This window comes from Oxyura jamaicensis, chromosome 2, assembly GCF_011077185.1.
Source record: "Oxyura jamaicensis isolate SHBP4307 breed ruddy duck chromosome 2, BPBGC_Ojam_1.0, whole genome shotgun sequence".
In the NCBI taxonomy this organism is placed as follows: Eukaryota; Metazoa; Chordata; class Aves; order Anseriformes; family Anatidae; genus Oxyura; species Oxyura jamaicensis.
In genome coordinates, this window is record NC_048894.1 from 115,079,160 (window position 1) to 115,100,408 (window position 21,249).

At 39.4% G+C, this 21,249-nt stretch overlaps 1 protein-coding gene across 4 annotated transcripts in view; it reads left to right on the top strand.

The window, feature by feature from the left end:
- Positions 1-21,249, top strand: part of SPIDR (scaffold protein involved in DNA repair) — a 199,909-nt gene that overhangs the window by 118,015 nt on the left and 60,645 nt on the right. For all 4 annotated transcript variants that reach the window (XR_004748724.1, XM_035319390.1, XM_035319391.1 and 1 more), the window contains exons 9-10: positions 12,135-12,345; positions 14,185-14,435. Coding sequence is in view for 3 of the 4 variants with exons in the window: in XM_035319390.1 (XP_035175281.1) it covers positions 12,135-12,345; positions 14,185-14,435 (462 nt within the window). In the remaining variant the exon portion in view is untranslated. The remainder of the gene's footprint in view (positions 1-12,134; positions 12,346-14,184; positions 14,436-21,249) is intronic.

A 21,249-nucleotide genomic window follows, 5' to 3' on the forward strand; every position in this document is an offset into this window, starting at 1 on the left:
CAAGCAAACAGATAATATTTTTTTTAAAAGAATGTTGCACGCAGTCAGTTGGATCAGATCTTCCAAGAGCTGTTCCCTTGAGGGGACGTGGCGATCGCTCACCCACCCCACTGGCGCGGGGGGAGCGAGGGGAGCACACACGCACGTGCAAGCACTTCTGTGCGCATGTGTGCGCACATGCTGCAGTCGCAGAGAGGCCTCTTCCCTCATGATGTGTCCCTTGTGCCTCCCCTCGGATGTCAGCAAGGCCAGGGAGCTCTTTTTTTTTTTTTTTTTTTCCTGTGTTGTAGTCCGGGAATCATGCCCCGCACATTTTTTCAGCTGAGTGTATTTACATACAGGAAATCAGCTCTAAGACTCTTCTTCAAACAGTATTTATATTAGATAGTTGTACACTGGTTTCAGGTATGCATTTCCTTTTTATTTTATTTTTATTTTTTAGGACTGGTAAAGAAGAAAATCCAGAACACGGGTAAACAGTTTGTTTGCTTTCAAAACAAGTATATAAATACGTGTTTAAAACATGATATCCTAATTATACTTACACAATTTTAAGCACAAACGTGCTGGTATTATTTCATTTCTATACATCTTTTTCCAGGTCTGGTTTAGTGATGGAGATGAGCAAGAGAGTCATTTTTGTTGGGGTCCAGCTTTAATTGCATGCAAATCCTAAAAAAGAACACGGAGCTCTCTCCTCCCTTGCACAGTGGCAGCACCAGGAAGACCAGCGCAGGAAGGGTGAGCAGGGAGCTGAAGAACAGGGTTCCCCTAAGTTAAGGACGCTGAGAGAAGCTGGCCGCCCTCAGCAAGAAGGGGGAACTCTTAGAGAATTTTGGTTTACCTAGGGCCGAGTCTCAAGAGGTTCATGTTTCTCAGGTTTTAAAATCTAGCAGCAAATTCCCTTCTCCGGAACCTTTGCAGGCAGACTCCAGGCCTGAGAATGGGGTTGCCATTATTTGTTAGATAATGAAGGGTATATTTAAGCCTCAGATTAGTTTACAGTTGATTGCTTGGGAAATATATGTGTAGGGGTGAAGTTGTTTCACCCTCTATTGTATAAACATTTCTCTGTCCTAGTGCCCATAGAATTTCATTTTAACTTTAAACTTCTGTTTTTTGTTGTTGTTGTTTTGTTTGTTTGTTTGTTTTTCTTTTCCAGGGCTGACATTTCCATGATAGCATACCTTCTGTCTTTCTCACTGGTTTGCTCTAAAATGTATATGCTTTCACGGGTGTTCTTCCACACCTTGAAAGGCTTTGCTTCTCTTCTTTTCACGAGGGTTGTGCTGAAGTAAGAGATACCCAGACTCCAAAGTGCTCTGCTGCCGTGGCATTGCATTGCTCCCGCAGAGCCCCTTAGCTGGAGTGGGTTGTCTGGGGACTGACCGGTCCTTCATGTGGGAGCATGAGGTGCTGCCTCATTGCTACCAGAATATTTCCCAAGTGCAAAGTTGCTGATGGCCTGCTGTTTCAGTGGGTGGATTTGTATCAGGTTTGTAGAATCTCTGTTACCTTTATGGTAGTGTTTCAAGAAATGAACCAGGTTACCATTCGTTTTGTTTAGACTCTTTAGGAAAATACAGATCTCATTCAGTGAAAATTGTTCTTATTTTTTATTTCTGAAATGATTTCTCTGCTCCCCCCCCCCCTCCCCTTCTTTCAACTTCGCTTGAAATTGGTCTCAAGTTGCCATACTCATATGGCTGAGCAATGTGGATAATTGTGGTAGGTAAGCTTGGCTGATGTGGCTGGTAGATGTTGAAGTATTGTGAAGAAACATAGAAGCATAGCTGTGTATGCTCTTTTTTTTAATAATAAAGGCTTTCATCTTTCCACTGTACCTCTGTAATTCTTCTTCTATCTGAAGTAGAAAAGACTGTTTTACTTTTAGAAATAAAACCTTTGGTCTTTGAAACCGAAAAGTAAACCTAGAGCATGCTGAAGCTGTTTAGCTTCTAGGGGCTAATGAGATCACAAAAGAAGCAACCCAAGGTTTCATGCATGTCATTGCATTAGTGAGTCTGCTCTGCCAAATCATCAACCCTCTTGCATGAATCCAAGAAAGACTTTCTGTCATGTAAAAGTACTGTGATACAATATGAAAAGTCTTCTGGATGGGGTCTGGTAGTTGTCATTGCAAGTGTTCAGTGAAGTAACACAAATAAAAAATTAAGCAACAGCCTGGAGACCACCAGTCTAAGTTTTCAATAATAGAATTAGGTGTTGTTGCTTGTTCTGTACAATTATGTCTTTAAAGTAGTGCAGAAATATTAACAGTGGTCTTAATCCAAAAAGCAAAATAAAGGCAAGGTTACTGAGGATATTGAAGTTTAAATGCTGTTTCTCAGATGTTTTTTTCCTTGTTTCAGCTGTGAGAGAGCAATGCCATAGATTCCATCTACTGTGTTTTAAGAGAGAATATACGTACTATTACATAGAAGCAAAATGAAAATCTGAAAGTAATTCATGACTGATAACTTTAAAGTATGTACGCAGTTGCAGGCTATTTTCCACCCTGAAAAGAAGAGTATTTTGTTTATAGGACACAAAACAGCCATGTTGCTGTGGCCAGCTGAACTTCCCTGCTTCCCTTGAGCACAGTGTATCACTAGGGCTGTGCCTACGCAGGGATGATTCTGTTAAAAAATAAATTTTAAAAAGTTCCTGCTTTTGCCACTAGTGTTGCTGTGTTTTCACCAATGGTGGTGTGTGGATTGCTACAGAGAAGATTCTGGTTTTAGCATTGTTATTCTGACTTCACCGAAAACAGTTTTATGTGGTAAGTAGCTTATCCACACAGCCTCTACCTTTTTTTTTTTTTTTTTTTTTTAACACAGTTATCAGTGAGTACAGTGGAAAAAAAAAAAAGTTGTTTTTTTCTACCCAAGGACAGCTCAATAAAGCTGAAAGGTATCACAGTGCAGGTAAACTTGGGCTAACACCTGCCCAAGGACCTCTCGAGCTCTGGGCAACAGCTTTCTGTGCCAGGAGTGCAGCCCGATCCATTTGCCTGTCATGGTTCACTAAGGCCTTCAGGCTGCTGCCCACCTCACTGCCCGAGCAGAGTTTGCCTAGCTCTGCGGGGGTCTTCTGCTGTGCTCTTGTGCCCTGTGGCATTGAACAAGGTCTTGCTGCCTTTTGTGTTCCTGTTTGCATTACCACAGAATCCAGAATCCTACTTTCACCCTGTATTGATGTGCTGGTAGCATGGGATGTATCTGTATAAGAAATGACATCTCCAGGTCAGACCAGAATTTGGTTTTGCTCCACAGCCTGGACAAGAAACAACAGGAAATGCGCAGAGTAGGAGAGAACTACAGGAACAAGTCTGATGCGTTTTTATTGTTATTGTTATTGTTGTTGGTTGTTTGCTTGTTGTTTTTTTATTTTGTTTTAGTGTCAGGTTTAATAATCATATAAAAAGAGAATAACAAAGAAAACAAAACCAAGCATGTGCATCTGCTAAGCTGTCTTTCTGAATGCCAGACTTTGCTCAGGGGTGAGTATTTATTGTTACTGTGCATGTGAAGATTTTGTGAGCACGTATGTGAGCACGGACTTGCAAAAGACCCATGCCAATAGCAAATTCCAAGCTTCTGTGGAAGAAGAAGACGATTTTCTTAACAGTCACTACCAAATGTTGGATAGCATATTTTAAATGGGATTTATTTGTTGAAGTTTCTCCGATAATCCTCTGAACTTGAACCCACCAACCAAGTACCCTGACTTTTTGTATCACTTAATAGTAAAGAAACTCAGCTCAAGTTCTTCACTCTAACACCCAGCCCTCAGCCGCCTGGGTGGCTCTTGCAGAGCTCTTCTGGGCCGAGGAGCAGCTCCGCTGGGTACCTCGGGGTGGTGGTGCTGTGCGATGGCAGCAGGGTAGCCACACTGCTTACGTTTGCACCACTTTTAGAGGAATCTGTTGCCTCAGATCTCCATTGTATCCTGGTGTCTAGGAGAGAAATAAAGAATTGACAACTTCTGTACAATGGAATGCAGGTTTTCTTCCTCTTCAGTGGCAAGCTGTGGTCCTCGCAATCCTTAGGACGGGGGGGCATGTTCATTCTGCTATAGAGTGCCCCAGAACTGGGGCTGGAGGAAGGATTTGACCTCTCCTACAGGAAATTTTAGGTAAATACAAAGTGCATGTGGAATGATGGACTTTGATTGTTACTATTCAGGGATGAGTTTTTAGGATTCTAAAAGTTTCATTAATGTGCCAGCTGAGTTTTCATCTAGTGATCACAAAACACATATAGATTGGTATGACCTATTGGAAATGAGTCAAAAACATCATGATGTCACTGCAGAAATTCATGGTGCATTTTTAGGTTGCATTTTCAATTCTCCTCGCCTCAAAAATACATAGAAGAAGTAGAAAAATATCCGAAAAGAGTGACAAGCAGAGGTACGGAATAACTTCCCTATGAGAAATGACTAAGACAGGTAGGGATCTTCACCTTGAAAAAACAGTGGCTGGGAGATGTGATAAAGGTCTCTATTAGGAAGTGCATCAAGAAGGATGGTTGCTCACTACCTCTTATAAAACAAGAAGTGGGGGGCAGCAGTGTAACCACTAGGGGACAAATTCAAAGCAAAGGAAGTGCTTCTTCACATGCGTGCAAATTCGACTGTAGAGCTCTGAGGATGATGCAGGATGTTGTGGATGTTGGAAATGTACATGTGGTCAAAAAGCAGACACAAGTTCATGGAAGAAAAAATATACTGAGGACTCTTTAACGGTGGGGATACTGCTTCTCCCTCAGCAAGTCCCTAAGCTGAGAGCTTTTAGAAGTTATTACAAAAGAGTATTCTAGAAAACTTTTACTACAGACTTTCTTTTATTGTTGTGGTCTTCCTCAAACATCTGCTGTTTGCTACTGTAAATGAGATTGAAGTAGGTGGACCTCTGATCTGACAGCAACAAGGCCTTTTTTGCAATCTCTAACATTCACCACAAGTTTTAATATGACATTACTTTGCATTTTGCTCACTTCTGTTCTTTTGCTTTGGTTTGGTTCTTTGAGTTTCAGAATCCCTGCGACGTATCCCTGAACTTTCTGGTGGCTTCAGCCGTCGTCCCTCAGCTACCTCACACCCTACGTGCAGTTTAGCACTGGAAGCAGATAGAAAAAGTCTTCTGAGTAATGAGCTCGTGGCTAGTCAGACACAAGTTGATACATGGTGTAAACACACACATTGGAATTCTTTCATAACATCTTGATTATGAAAAGATAACCATGATATTTATATCTCCCTAGTTACTTGTAACACCCTCATACTGTGTGTGGGAGTGTTTGGGGTTTCTTTGTTTTTAAGGCAACTTTCTAGTTTAATGCTTTATTGCATGCAATTGTTTTGTTTTGTTTTTTAACCAATAGAACTTTAAACCTGTAGAACACTGGTTTGTGCCAGACTCGTGCACAAGGTATTTAAAAAGTCCCAGCATCACAACTAGAATCAATTTTTAGCAAATTCTTTCAAAAGTGTTGGCCCAGTGAACTAAAGAGATTGTTTTTGTGCACGTGTTGTTTCAGTGGAATTTTGTTTGTTGGTGCCAAAGGTTAACTTTTGCCTTGATGAATTGTTATCCAGACTTCTAGAAATTTCAGGTGCTTTCTTCACAGCCAAAGCAAGTGGCTGGAGAGCTTTAAGAAACTTCCCTACTTTCCAGTCTTGCTAATGTCTGGATTAATTACAGTAATTTCCTGGGGCTCTATGAGATTTGCTTTGATATCCCTCTGTGCTTTCCTGCATCTCAAGAGCTGCACATCCTCCTCAGGAGGCACCGGGTGCACCTCCCTGCAGAGGTGAAAGCACTGGCTGCGTGATGTAAGAGCGCATAATGCTAACCACTACCTTTTTATAGCAGAGCTCTTCTGAAATATGAAAATTTCCATACAACTTATTTCATGTTGCAGGGTGTCACATTTCAAAAGACAGTAGTACTATGGCAAGCCAGTGGTTAGTTTATAGGATTGCTTAGAAATTAAAATGATACAGTGATAAAAATCTTGGCTTTGTGTACTGTAATTTCTCACTGGAGTGATTTCTTAGGTTTACAAATAATTTTGCTGCAAAATACAATACTTTGCAGAATGAACTTAGGGTTCAATAGAGATTTTTTTTCCCCCATTACTTACGTTGTTGTACTAATTTCCTTAGATTTTGCTTTTCAGTCAAAGTTGATTGACAAATGGTCGTAAATTGGTAGTAAAATGGTAGTAAATAACAAAATATATACGTGGAATAGCTATGTAGTCTTCTCTCTGTGTGTTATATTCATGGAATGAGGCCTCCAATAAAATATGTTTCCAATGAGAAAAGGAAACTAATGTCTATCAATTCACAAATAAAATGGATCATGTTCTAAAAGTAGGCCTTTTAGACACAGATTGAATGGCTTTTTCTTGATATGTCTTCTGCAGATCTGCTATTCTGAGGTGCTGAAGCTGCACTTCCTTGGAAACCTGACAAGGTTGAGAATTGTATATTTGACATAAGTGACTCTGGACATTGGTCTCAATGGTTAATCCTTTTTTTTTTTTTCATGGAGAAAATAGTACACTCAATCTTAAGTTACTGTGCCCCACAGAAACTGTTGTTTTGAGTGAGATAATTTGAAAGAAAGACATACCAGCTGATTTTTGTTCTCTGCTTTTGAGATTGAGAGAAGGGAAGGAATTCTGCTTTTGGAAGTATGAGCTCACATAGTATTTGTACAGATTGTTCAAGTGATGATAAATGATGCTGATAGAGACTCACATGAGTGGTGAGATTACTCATACTTCTTGAATAGAGACTCATGGATGTTGGTCATGTTGAGGTTTTTGTTAACTAGCTAATTCTCTGTTTGGGTGATCTCTAGGCTTGGCAGAATACAGACCAGTTCCAAACAGCAATTTGATTTGAACTACCTAATAGGGAGATAGCTACTGTCCTCAGATGGTAGGTGGACAGAGATCAGTCTGGAGTTGTGCCTTTTTTTTTTTTTTTCTTTTTTTTCTTAATTATTATTATTGGAGGCTTCAGCCATTTCTTGGACACGTTACATACAAACTAACGACACTCAACTCCAAGTGAGAGGTAGCATGAACAACTTCTTCCATATTGGACAAAATAGATGATTCCTAGGAAATCAGGGGTGGCCCCTGTGTGGTATGCACGTAGGGGAAGACTCCTTGTGCTTCTGGGTACCAGCGTGAGGTTCTGACGTGCTCTTACCCTACACATATGACTGCTCTTCTGCTTGTTGGAGGTTCAGTCTTATTTACTCAGAGGTCATTGTTCTGAGACTTGACATTAGTCCGTTTCATAATTACAGTGCATGCTGTAGGTCATTGAAGTGTTGAGAGTTTTCAGCTAATACACTGTGCTCTTCAAAAAATGCATTAAGCATTTTGCACTTTGTAAAAGAAAGGGAAAAAAAAGCCCAATAAAATGCCCAGAGAGAGCAAAGAAAAAAGCGTTCTCTAATTTAAAGTGATCCAAAGTCATTTCAAGTTCACGAACCATCATCATTGTTTGATGTCAGCACAACCGAGCGGAAGTTTGTGGTTAGTTAGTTAACTGCTGCCATAGATTCAGAGCTTCTCGCCGCCTGTGCGCGTGGATGGAAAGCGAGCACAGCGGGCTGCGCAGGGCAAACCGCACTGCAAGCCTTCTGACTTTCTGTCAACGGGATTAAGACCCTGTCTCACGTTGAAACTTTTTCTTGCCGTAGGTTGCTGCAGTGCTTTGTGTCTGAAATCACGGTAGACCACGATGAACGGAGCAGTGGGCAGATCTCCTGCGCCCACTCTGCCAGATAGCCATTTCATCACAGGAGGGAGGAAGAGGAAAAAAAAAAAAAAAAAAAAAAAAAAAACAAGTTACATCCTTGGAGAGAGAAGCTGCTGCTGCAAGACAAAAAATAACATTATTGCCTCATGTTACTCTAGCATGTGACCAGTTACGGCAATTGTTGATTGTCTGCATACCAGGAAAAAAAATGCCCTGTAGTGTAAAAAGTTCACAGTCTCTACTTCAGGTCATTACAAGTGACCTTTCCTCTAAAGGCAGTTATTAAGGAAGTGGATGACCAATTCAACATTTAAATATGCTGTGCTGAGCAAGAAAAAATCAGAGAGGACAAGAGATGTTTTTTAAGCCTGTAGTGAACTTCATTTTCTTTCCATTGTTTCTGTGTAATTTGATTAATGAGATGATGTCTCTTTCTCATTCTTTGAAAATAAGCTTTTATAGGGAAGCAGATAGAAGAAAAGAGTGGTCACAGAAGGCTTGAAGTGCCCATTTAACACTTTATCTGTGAAGAGGGCCCTGCAGAGTATGCAAGAAAACTCTTAAAGCCATCTTTAAATCTCAGTATTCTGGGGGGATGTTCCCCCTTTCAGCACAGCAGATAGTTTGTTTGCTCCGCACATGTGGATCCACCGGTGTGGAAGCTGGGCTACATCTGGCCGTGGGGAATCTGCAGCTGGGACAGGTGCAGGAGGCTGGGGGATCGGCTGTGGTGTCTCAGGCACAGGGGCGACACGTGCAGCTCAGGACCATGGTGGCGCTTTGTGGAAGTGATTTTTTTTCCCCAACTGCTTCAGATGGATGGGCTTTCTTTGCCTTAGTCCATATCTTCCAATCAAACAGAGAGAACTAGGGCACACGTGTGCGTGTGTTTCTAACATGGCTGCCTTTGTGCTAAAGAGATGGTCATGGGCAATATGCAGTGGCAATGCAGTTTTCTGTAATGATGATAATCAAAACTCCCATCTCACAGAGTTGGTTTGAGCTGAGCAATACTAGGAAGAATTCCTAGAAAAGGAAGGAGTTTTCATTAAATTAATTCATATGTCCCAGTATCTAAGGGCTGAAGCTGGTAATGTCCATCTTCAGTGGCTAGGGTCTCAGTCATTTCATGGTCAAGAAACCTTGAGATCCGTATCTCTAAGATCAAGCTGCTTTCTTTAGTGGAGGGGAACTCCATCAGGCATTCCACACAACCTAAGCATTCCTATGTATTTATTATGGGATGCTTGCCTCCTGTATTTTCCATCTTATGTTATTTTTGATAAAATTTATCCCCACAGTGAAAAGTATAAAGCAGTGTTCATTTCACTGTATTTAAATTGGTGTATGTTGTAATGATCTTTAAAGCATCTTTGCCTTATTCATGGTTTCTTGTGTCTTACCACAGGTTTTCATAGAACAGCTTCTCTTAGAAATGTATTTTTGTTTTGTTTCCAAGACTTGGAATATGTTCAGTTGGCTTAGGCACATAGAAAATGACGCGCCTGTAGTTGCCTTTCTTGGGGTAGAATATCACAGAATCGTAGAAAGGTTTGGGTTGGAAGAGACCTTAAAGACCATCTAGTTCCAACCACCCTGCCATGGGCAGGGACACCTCCCACTACACCAGGTTGAAATACTTCCATTTAGCCATACACCTGTATACAAAATAATGACCTTATTACGTTTTTTTTGCATTAACTTCTTTTCTTTCTTTTATTTCAATTGGTTATCATTTCTATTTATTGCTGGTCCCTTTCATTTCCTCCTGGGAGGAATCTGCCCATTGAAAAATAGGGAAAATTGAAGTAGACTGCAGTGATCATTCCCCTGGCCTAGCTGAAGAGTTACTACTGAGTCAGTGGGCACGTATGCAGGTCTAAAATAAATGATCCATTGCGGAAACCGGTTTTAGTGAACTAAAATTACAGGCAAGAAATGAAGAGCCTCTCCTGAAAGTGTATTTAAGTCTCTTTTTTTCTTCATGGAAATGCTGACTAGCCATTAATTCATGGTATTACACATGTGTAGATATGATGAAAACGAAAGAGAGAAAGTTCTTAATATTTATAAAAGTAAGCGAGGCACCAAATGCATAGGCATAGCAAAACCATGGTACACGTAATTTGAGTATCAGTAAAAACCTGCCTGCTTTAAGAACAAACAAATAAATAAAGTCTCATCACATATCTGCAGCAGGAAAATAAAAATAAAACCATAAACCTCAGAGTTCCTGTGAATGATTTGCTGCTAGCGTCAGTACTTTTTAGAGAATGAGATGATTTAGATCAAGCAAACATTCTTTTGGCATTAGTGACGTAACAGACTCGTGTTCAGAGAGATTTCCTGTTTACTTTGGGTCTGAATACAGACGTCTCCAGAAAGTAGGTGCTAAAATTTTCATTCCATATCTGCTTGTAAAGACAGGCAAAACTGGTTTGAGATCTGTAGCAAACTTTATAGACATTTTTGTCCTTAAGAAAAAAGGGAGTAGTGACAGCTTGGACATAAAGTTCTCCTAAGGTCAGAGATGCCTTGGTGTGCTGACTGAGCACACTCCTTAGTGTATATCTGCAGATCACCAGCCAGTATCAGTTTGGCAGCCTTGTGAACTACTGGCATACTCTTCTGAACTGGGATGCTTGTTAACAAATTCACCTGGAGTCAAGGGACTGAATGAATGGCTATGAAGGGCAAACTGCTACCTGCTTCTGAATGAATGGCTATGAAGGGCAAACTGCTACCTGCTTATGCCTTCAGAGTTCCCAAATGATAGTAAGGCACTGTGATGAAGTTCAGTGTACAGCTTTGTGCTGGAACTTTTCATGGATTTTCTATTTAAAATCATAACTTCCCTAAGTGTTCACAAATAGAAGCAATAAATCTTTTCTGTAACTTGTACATATGATTAATACTTCTTAAGTATTTTAAGTTGCCTCCTTTAAAAGGAATAAACAGTGTAGTTTTTTTTCCTAAAGGCAGAGATCATCTTCTTACTGCATTATTTACTTCATTATTAAAAAATTGGGATTATATTTAATAACTTGTTGCTACTCTTCCTATGCCATTGAAAATATGTGTGCATTAATTTCCATGTAGCTATCATCTCTGTAGAGAATAAAGGGATCTGTTATAAAGCGGACCATATTGCATTTGGTTGAGATCTGGTACAGACTGAGATGAGAAATAAGTATTTTTGAGGGTGTGTTTTTCTTCTTTTAATTAGTCTGGCTGCATTTTGACAACTAATGTCATGGATGTGAGAGCTTGCTCCAACTCCATATTCCAACTGTTCAGTGGTCTGGAGACTGAAGACCTGAGGTAACTTCTGCACTCAGGTCAGCTCGGCTTTGCTGCCAAGGCAGGAGGCCTTGTTTTACTCCCAAGTGATACAAATCTAATAGTAGAAAAACACAGCCTGCAATAAACTCACTAAGTGAATTTTGTTCTCTTTTGATGGTCTTTAGAAAATGAGATTAGTGATTGTTTTTGTTAGCTGACTTCAAAAGATTTGTATCCTGTGAGTATAAGAGATGTATTTCTAAATATGATTGTGATACCAGCATATGAAGCAGTATCAACAACATTGAGATGTGCTTAGGCATTAACTGATTGTGTGCTTAGAAATTCTGCAACCGTTAACCTTCATCTGCCAGGCAAGAAGTTGCGATGTGTGAAGCTATTTGTGAATTGACATGGGTGCTAGCAACCAAAGCTGGAGAGCAAGTTTGTGACAGCTACAAACATTCAGGAAGTAAAGGGAGAGGAAAAATCATATGCAGCACTTCTTAGGAAAAACATGAGTTTGCTTTTAGAAAAGAAAGGGGAAACAGGAAGGAAAGGCTCCACACGGGCTGCCATGAGCATGGATTCTGCTCCAGGGGAAGCACCGAGCAAAGGGACATCCCGCTCTGAAGGGGCCCGGCTGGGTTCAGCAGAGCCAGCTCTCTGAACTCCTCCAAAACAGAAGGAATCATCTTCCTTTACCTAATAAACCGTAGACAGGTGTCCTTGGTGCTCTTGCTTCTGCAGTGACACCGCTGAGATACCAAGCAGTGTTTGAGAGACGCCAGTTGGGGTTCGTGGGGCTTGTCAGCCCAGCCTGCTCCAGGTGTACGCTGTGACTCGATGCAGCAGGGCACGGAGCTGTGCCTGGGCTGATAGGACCGATCCCAGCTGAATGTATCTATGAGGTGGCTTTATTTGCAATTTGGATAACACACTTTGTGTTTTCCTGATAACTACAGAACAAAGGGGAGAGAAATACTCCACGTATCTTAACACAGTTTGTTTATCTGTAGCTTAACTTGCAATGGATTTGATTCTGATTATGTGTTTTTTTCCAGGCAAAAACTACTTCTCAAGAATGCAGATGTTCCTATTATCATGAATACATATTTCAGTCAAAAGGTGCTACTCAGTGAACACTTAGAAACAAGCAAGAAGACACAGGGTCCTACAAAGATACTTATTAGAAAGAATATTTTATCTTTGGCACAGACATTCAAACTAGATGACATTGATAATGAGCAACCCCAGGAATCTCCAGATAACCAGGTAAGGTTCATTTGGTTCACAGTTTAGTGCTTTGTGTAAGAGTTGGTGAGCAGATGGTTGGAAATACTAACAAAAACAAAAATCCTAAATTACTGACCTGTTCAGTTTCAGCTTTCATTTATCCAGGGCTGAATAACATGTGCTGTTTGTTTTAATAATATTTTCTTAGCAGATGCTTCTGCCCCATCCAAATGCTGAACTGCTGAGAGGTTATTTTGAAGTCTCACTACTGTGTTAAACAGTGATTATAGCTTGTTTTTCATTGATTTTTCTTTTATTATTTATAGCTGAGTAGCCAAGCATTATTTGAAATAAAATCAATTTCCTGTTAAGATAATAGCTACTAAGATATTATTTTTAATAAATATTCCGTTTTCCACTCATGTTTCTTAATTCATTTCCTTTTCAGTCCTGTCCTTTATTTCACACATCAGTTGGTGAGAGCATCCTCCTTTCCAGCCTCTCTGCAATTTATTTTCTTTCCTCTTACGATTTTGTTTGTACCAAATAACTACTAACTCTACATGTCTATAGCTGTTGTACAAGCTGAGGTGTATTTCAAGGGATTTGGCTTTCTGACAGTTTGTGATAGCAATTTCAGACAGTAAGACTCAAAGGTTTTTTCTTTTATTGTCCACCCAAAACTCAATCTTAGTATGTGAGAAGTTTGGCTCCAAGAGCTTAATGAACATCTCTGAGTGTCAATATTTTGTATTTGCCTCAAATATAATTCTACTTATAGGCCTGGGAATTAAAAAGTTCTATAAAGCAAATCCTAATCTAATTTCCTGCTACAACTCTTCCCGGTAAAAAACTTCTACTATGGTATGTGGAAACCAGAACAATTTCTTTGTTCCCCTAATACTTCCTAACAAAACCATCTAACTTAAAACTCAGTAGTCAAGTTTCGTTGCAAGTGCTTCATAGACAAACATTATCATCACACCAGCATTTTCTTACAGATTGTAAATTTGCTTCTCTGCTGGTAAGGTTTGTAATTCTTTAAAAATATTTCATTGCAACCAGCTTAAAAAAAAAAAAAAATGTTTCTGTTTGAAAATAGAAGTTTGGCTCGTGCTGGGAAGCTGCCTATATATAGAAAATGTTAGGCTATACTTCCGTATGATTTTTTTTTTTCAAAAAAAAAAGATTTATTTTAAAATGAAAATTAATGAAACTACTCATTTAAACTGAGGTAAAATGTTGCATATTTTTATTAATAAGATGTATTTTGGAAGTTTGGATGATTTTATTTATGAAATATGTTTGGGAAGTAGCTAAAGAATAGATTAAGGCTTACATCTTTAGATAAAGGTTTTATAATTTTTGTTAGTCATCTGATTTTTATTTGAAACATTTTACTTTGAGTTTACTACATCTGAGGACTAAATTCCTGTCCTGCAAAACTAGACACCTGTTCATTTTCACATTAATGTGAAAGCCTGTAAGCATTCAAGACAGATTTTACTCCTGTATTAGAAAAGGAAGAAACAGAACATTGAAGTAAAAATGAAACTCAGTTCAAGGGGAAGAATTTAAATACCAGTATCAGTTCTGTTTTCCTCCTACTGTCACCCTGATCTCTCATGGATTTAATTAGTTCAGTCCAGAGCACCACTTAAACACAGGAGAGCGCTGTGTGCTGAACTCTCTTGAGTGTTTATTAAAAATCCATAATAAATACGGGCCACTGGTCTTTTGTAAGTTAGTTAATATGCAGTACATATTTTGAAACTGATTTTTCACTTCTTGCAGTGATTTTCCATGTTTGTACTGTCTAGCACTACAAAATTTCAACATCCCACTAAACATTTCTGTTAATGGGTTTGCCTTCACCAGGTTGCTTGTGCTCCACAAATCCATAAAAACTGTGATTCCAAAGAGCATCCCGTAGCACTGAGCGCTGTTAATGATTCTCTGCTTGAAATGGTGGAAAGCCAAGGAGCCGTGGGATGGAGAGAAGTGCAGGTACGAGTCGTTATCCAGAGAGTGTACTGTTTGCCTGCAAGAGAAGGTTTCAGAAGCCAGATTCAAGGGAACAAGCCTGTCTGTGCAACACCCATCGTAAATCCAGATCCAGTAAATGTTAGGTAAGTAATAAGATACATGGGAGCTTTCCTGGTGAGCCTGTAACATAAGAGAAACCAAAGAGGAGAGAGTTTTGAATTGTCATTTGTAGTCCTCAGCTTTCAGGAATGAGCACATTCATCAAGGTACAGGTTTCTCGACAGTCACGGGACATGCTTTTAATAGGTGTAGCATGAAATAGAAGTAATGCTGCCCAGAGGAGGGAAGGATCTGTCCGTGTTTCATGGGTTGCATCAACATATGAAAGGAAGATTGAAAATGAATTAATATGAACCAGTGTTGATCATGGACATCCTATATTTTTTCTTGAGATTCACAGAATAACTGTTACATCAACCACTTCTACTTTACCTATTTCAGTCTCCAGTATGCTCTACTGCAAATGATGCTCCTAGAGTGGTCTTCTGGAACAGAAAAGAGATACAGGAAGAGATGGTAAAATAAAAGGCTTTTTTAAAATGGGGATTTTTCACAGATGTTGCTGGAGAAACGTAGGCTCACATGTGCAAACTGCCGTTGTGAAGCCACAGGAAAATACTCCTGTTGATTTCTGGAAACCTGGAGGTCACAGCAGTTCAACTGCTCTGTAGTAAAAAGTGATCTGGTGTCAAAACATTAACACCAATGCAGAAATCTTATACGGAAAACGCATGGAGCATACAGCTTTAGACCAATGTTCTTAGTCTTCTATTTTAATCTTTGCGTCCTGACACTGATCTCCTTTCAGTGTACGGAATCAAAAATAGGCCTTTGTTTTCTTTACTACAAAAGATATGCCAGGCACAGTTTTCCCTGCTACTCAGTACCAAACTTCCTTTTATGATTCTCAAGGTTTCAGACCAAAGACAGTTTTCCAAGCCTTTCTCAGCAACTGTATCTAAGATTGCTGTGTCTATTATTGAATTTCCTTCCTTCAGGTTTTGCACTAACTTTTGGTTTTGGATGGGTTAAAATTCTCTGAGACAGATGCATTTGATTTTGTTTTAACTGAGGAAGTTTATTAAAGAAAGCTAGAGAGGCAGAGCTTATGTTAAGCTTCTAAGTACAGTCTTTCAGCGCGTCAGGAGATCTCTCTCCCTTCAGAGTTTAGGACCTGAACGGAGATATACAATTAGTTTAAAAGATCCCATTGAAAACTCACCAGATGTAGTCAGGAGTAGGTTTTGAAGAAGTTCTTCAAAGCTTTGAAGAGTTTCAGTTCCTCTAAGCTACCCTGCCGATGCTGGTACCATGCTTGGAGGTCCTTCTTGATTTTTTGAAATACTGGAATTCTCCCAGTTTCTTGCTACCTTGTAAGCCACTGTATAATTTACTGCACTCATTCCTCATTCCAGGAGGAATTTAGGAAGATTGCTCTCTCCTAAAATACACGTTCAGTCATCATTCACAGAAACGTAATTGTTAACAGCTTTGATCCTAATATTTTGTAAAAGCTCATTTACATATAATATGTTGTGCTTAGCTTGCATTATTTTTAGAAAGCAATTGGTACATCTTGTTGTGTGAAGTCATTGCTTTATATTTAATTCATTCTTGCTACTTCACATATTAAAAGCAAACAAAAAAGTGAGGAGCAAAGAACTTGATCAGCCCCACATCAATCTGTGGTTTTGAGGACAACCTTCCTCTGTGCAGATTTTCTTCCAGAGGGCTACATGTTATCAAAAGTCAGGGAAGTTGACAGTCTATTATTTGAACTGATTTTTTGATGCCATCAGTTCTAGCGCAGTTCCAGTGATGGATCTCCATAATTACTTTTCAACTTCCAATGAAAAATATACTTAACTTGCTCGCACAGTTTCAGGTAGTTAACCTGCCTGAGTCCACACCCTTCACAGGAATGGGGTTAAACAAAACAGAAATCTGAGATTGCACTTATGTCAAGCTTGAATTTGAAATAAAATAAAAATGAGAGTCCTTGCTTATGAGTTCATGCTGTAGCTGGGTATTCCCACATGCAGTTGTTGAACTGGCCTCTTGGAAGTTCCTCAAATTTCGTAGGTGTTCTAGTTCAAAGAAGAGCTTGGTGACTGTCATTCACAGCTATCAGACTTGTCTTGGATCCATGCACCCTGAAGAGAGAAATCAACCCCCTTCCTTTTTTGAAAGGTGGAGAAGGAACACTTCTTTTAAAGAGTGAAGAATGGAGAACACCTCACATTGCTTTATCAGCTGCTATTTTCATGGCTGATAAGCATCCACATCAGACCTTTCCGCTCTATCAAAAATGTCTGTCTGTCACCTGATAGTGAGCTAAAGGGTCCAACGCCCTCTGGCAGTCCTTTGAACCAACTGATGGCCCATTCTTTTGTAAAGAAAACCTTCTTTTTCTTGTTCCTGAACTTCTTGTTATAAAGTAAAACTGCCATGAAAGCAGTGTTTGTATTTTACAAGGCCAGATGGATTAGATAGTTCACTGTTTTGTAAACAAAAGTTTCTAATTAAATATCAAGGTAGATGACTTGCACTGTAGGCTGTTTTATTGTATATCTTCTCTTGTAGCACTCCACTATAGCTTAGAAATTTTTGCTACAGGGAGCACAGAAAGCAGGTGAAGAGAGACATTAAATGAAATGTAGAATAGGGAAAGTGGTGTCTGGCAAATTATGGGAGAAACTTGGTTTTTGGTGTTTAAACTGATTTATTGAATTGCTTAATACTCAAATGGGTAAAGCAGAAATTCTGGTAGTGCCGTATACTTATATAGTTGCTCTCATTTGTAAAGATAAATATATAGGATGCTGCCTTTCAGTGATGGACAAAAGGGGTTAGCCTTTAAGTCAGACATTAAATAAGTACTGTGGTAGAACTTTAAGTCTGTTCAGCTGAAGTATCTCAGCATTTTCATAGGACACTGAGAAACCATTACAGAGACTGAAAAGTTCTCTGCCTTCTGTCATACTTAAATTGTTCTCACATTCCCCATGTTATTGTCGAATCATTTGCCTTCCCCCCCAGTAATTAGCTGTTCTCGCAAATGGACTTTCATGCTTAAGGACTTTTAGGGGGGGGAGGCAGAAAATATGACTTGCTGTGACTGTCTGCCCCTTTCCAACATTCCTGGCATACTTTTTGCTGCCTTTTTTTCCCTTCTGATGAGAGAGATACTTTTCAAATGATACAACAAATATTTGTCTAAAACCAATTATTTTGACTTTCTGAGAAAGGCCTGACTGCGTACAACAATTCCCAGGGAGAATCCTGTCAACCTGAGGAGCTTTCTGGTGTTGAGGTGTCTGACTCACTATGTCGGCCTTGTACTTTGTGTTCCTGGGATAAAGCAGTGTATAATTTGGATTTTGCTCTTAGCCAGTATCTGTTTGTTTTGAGTGGGGCATGTGAGTTCAGTAAAAAATAGAGCTGGTCAGTTTTATTCCTTAAAGGACAGGGATCATTATGTGATACTTGGTGAAACTAAAACAGATGCATTTTTAGGACTAGGAGGCAGTCAGACTGGTCAGAGCACTCAGAAGGTTTGGGTTAGGAAGCTGGACAGAAAAGGGTGTTGTCTAGTAAGAAGAAAAAGCTAAGCACTTCTAAAATAAAACAATGCTATCTATAGCTGTGAATCCAGATTTTAAAATCTTTGTGCGTGAGTAAAGAAATTTTCCACTCGCTTCTCTTGGCATATGTTTTGACCTACTTCCCACCTGAATGCTAGCACTCTAGCCTACAATGAGTTTCTATTCCAAGAACAAAAGAAAGACAATGCATTTGTTTTAAAAATAATGTAAACAGCCACTATCCACTACCCATCAATAGTTCTTTCGATTTTACTCTATATTTTGTTTTCAATTTGCTGGATCTTAGAGAAATAGAAAGGCCAGCTACTGTGCAAGCAGGACCCTTGGGGAGCAAAATATGTAGAAGAGCCAAGCATTTGTTTGAGTGGCTGAAAGAAACAGAAGTGTGGGGAAAGTAACATTTCTCTTTTTGAGTGGAAACATTGCAGTCAGTTGCTGGGATTCATTATATGCTCTAGCAAGTTGTTGCAAGTTTCTATGTAGTCTGTTCCTATGTAATTCTGTTTAAAACTGCCTTATTGGCAGCATAATCCTGTGAAACCAACTCGTTTCAAAGTTGGATTTCCTTTTTCCTCTCTTCATCTAATGATCTTTGCTGTTTATCTTAACACAAGTGGAGGCAGCGTGTTAACCTGTCTGGCAGTGTGCACAACTAAAAGTTGAGCATCAAGTGCTGCAAGTAGCACTTCAAGTAGGTAGACCATATTGAAAAGCCACCCTTCTGGGATGGAAAATTTAGCTGAAATTTTGTAAATCATACTTAAGGCTTCTGCTTTTTTTTTTTTTTTTTTTTTTTTTTTTTTAATTTGAAAAGAGCCCAGATTGGAAAGGACTGTCATGAAAGATCCATGTTCACAGATGCTAACATCTGTCAGAGTGTTTTTTGTGGCTGACTGAAATCTGTTTACAGCATTCCTTTTTTTTTTTTTTTTTTTGTCCTTTTTTTTTTCCCCTCAAGAAAACATTTTAAATGGAATGGTCATAAATGCAAGTTTTTTAAAATTACATTATGTTTCTGGGATGTGATTTTTCAAGTGGGAAATAAACAGGAAATAGGTAACTGAAGTGCAGTAGAGAGTGCTCCATAAGCTAGAAGTTTTCTCTGATTTCCCCTTTTCAGGTCCTTCTCAGAAGTGAAGATGTTCTTTAATACTCTTGAAAAGTAGTCTAATTGCTACTTGACAGGCTTGTAATAGTTCTGGTAACAGCTGTGGTTCAAGGTCTTGTAACCTGTTTTTGCTTTGAAGGTTGTTTTTTTTTTTTTTTGTTCTGTTTTTTGTTTGTTTGTTTAAGCATGGTTAAGACTCCTTGACACTTGGATTATTCCCTCTTTCCTCCACCCTGCTCCTTTTGTAATTCTCAAATTAGAGCCACCAAAGCAGAGATTAAAGACAAAAGACTTGGAAAAACAACGCTGGTATCACGTTGTCTTGCTGAGACATCAACCTGTATTGTATATTTAACACTGTGGATTCCCTGTGCTGCTGCCCAGATAGCCCTGAAAGTCTGTTTTCCTTGCTGCTGGTGCTGCAGATGGATAGATGGAACTTGGGCTTCTTCCAGTGCCACTGTAGTACAACAATTTGTTAATTTGACATTGCCGTTTATTTTTCAGTGCTAAATATTTACATAATCTTATTCTGTCCAAGGGCAAGGTGAAAGCACTGTTATCTGATATACTCTGTACAAAGGAAAAAAAAAAAGAACCCCCCCCCCCTCCCCCCAACACATACCGCTGTTTTTCAGCACTGCACTGGGAATATGCAATTAAATAATTTGCCATTATTCTAAAATAAGTCAGGGCAGTGGTAAAGTTGCTGGAAAGTCTCAAGAAGATGGTAGCCAGTATGGGCCACCAGCATGACGCAGATTCAGTCTCTTCAGAAAGCAAATGGGGAGGAAGAGAAATCGACTGTCAGATGGCCAACGAACACTGTGTGCATGCTCTTGTATCCATCTGGCAAAATGGAGACACTGGTTGCTAGTTTCCAACTCCTTCATAATCAAGTGCATAAGCTGTTCAGTAAAATGTCCGTATGTTCACAGAAGATAGAACCAGAACCCTCCTCTTCCCATCAGAGTCCTTTGTTGGCCAAGAAGGAGTTGCGTATTCACTACTGCTTACCTTGTAACCATACCTTTCCACTCCACTCATACGATTCCACATCTGATTGCGTACAGGGCTTCAGAAAGCTGGGGAGACTTTTTTTGTACCTGAACACCTCATTTCCTGAACCCACATAACCAACCATTTTGGAGGAACATGCAATTGGGGGCAATGGGAAGAGTGGTGTCCTCCATATGTTATCCTACAGTGGAGGTCAGCTTAGGGAGTAGAAAGTGAACGATTTGGAAAGGTAATTTTCCAGCCCCACAGCCACAATCAGGGTATGTGCTGTTGTACATTGTCTGGTTTAAACCAGGAATAGTAATTTTCCAGCACCTGTTATTTGTCAAGAATTATTCTAAGATGGCCTACGTAAAAGGTATGGAATCTTTCCCTTGTTTTTGACCTTTCTTCCCCTTGAATTTTTGTATCTCTGGAAGTTACGCAGTTGACAGAACTGAGAGCAGAAATCATCCACGTGTGTTTTACACCCCTACCTTTCAATGAATACATGACTTCAGTCCTGACTGGGAGGAAGTGTTAAAGTCATGCTGGAGCTCTCCAAAACTTTTATAAAAGCCAGATTGTGTCTCTGGAATTTGTTTTCCTGCTACCATGGTACAGAAGGCAAGAGCCATGAGCAGTGATAAATGTTAAAAATACCTAGATGGACACATGTTGAGCTAACAGTTGAGAAAGAAATCTAAACCACCCAAATATTGCATGTAATTTCTGTGCAACTGGGGTGCATAAATACTCTTTATGCACAAACTTAAGTACCTGTATAGATCAGTGAGTGTGCAAATAAATACCAGCGTAGATTTAACGTAACAACACGTTTCTGAAAAGGAAGATACTTAGTAATAATTTTTTGTCATCATCTTTGAAAAGCTTCAATTTGGATATAAAAAAACGGGTGTTCCTTGGAAAGGTGTTTATGAACATAATTGTGCTCTTTTGGGAAGAAGGAGGTGTTTTGTACCAAGGATGACAGAGCTAGGAATACATTCTCCAGTGTGGTTTTAGAATAATGGGCACACAATTCAGAAAAGAAAGACTCTGAAAGGGCTGAATATTAGTGGGATATAGGCCTGTGCATCTGTATCATAAGCTTTTATGCGCTTTCGTTCATAGAATACAAAAAATAAAGTTCTTCAGAGGTGACCATCTTAATTCTTTCAGTAA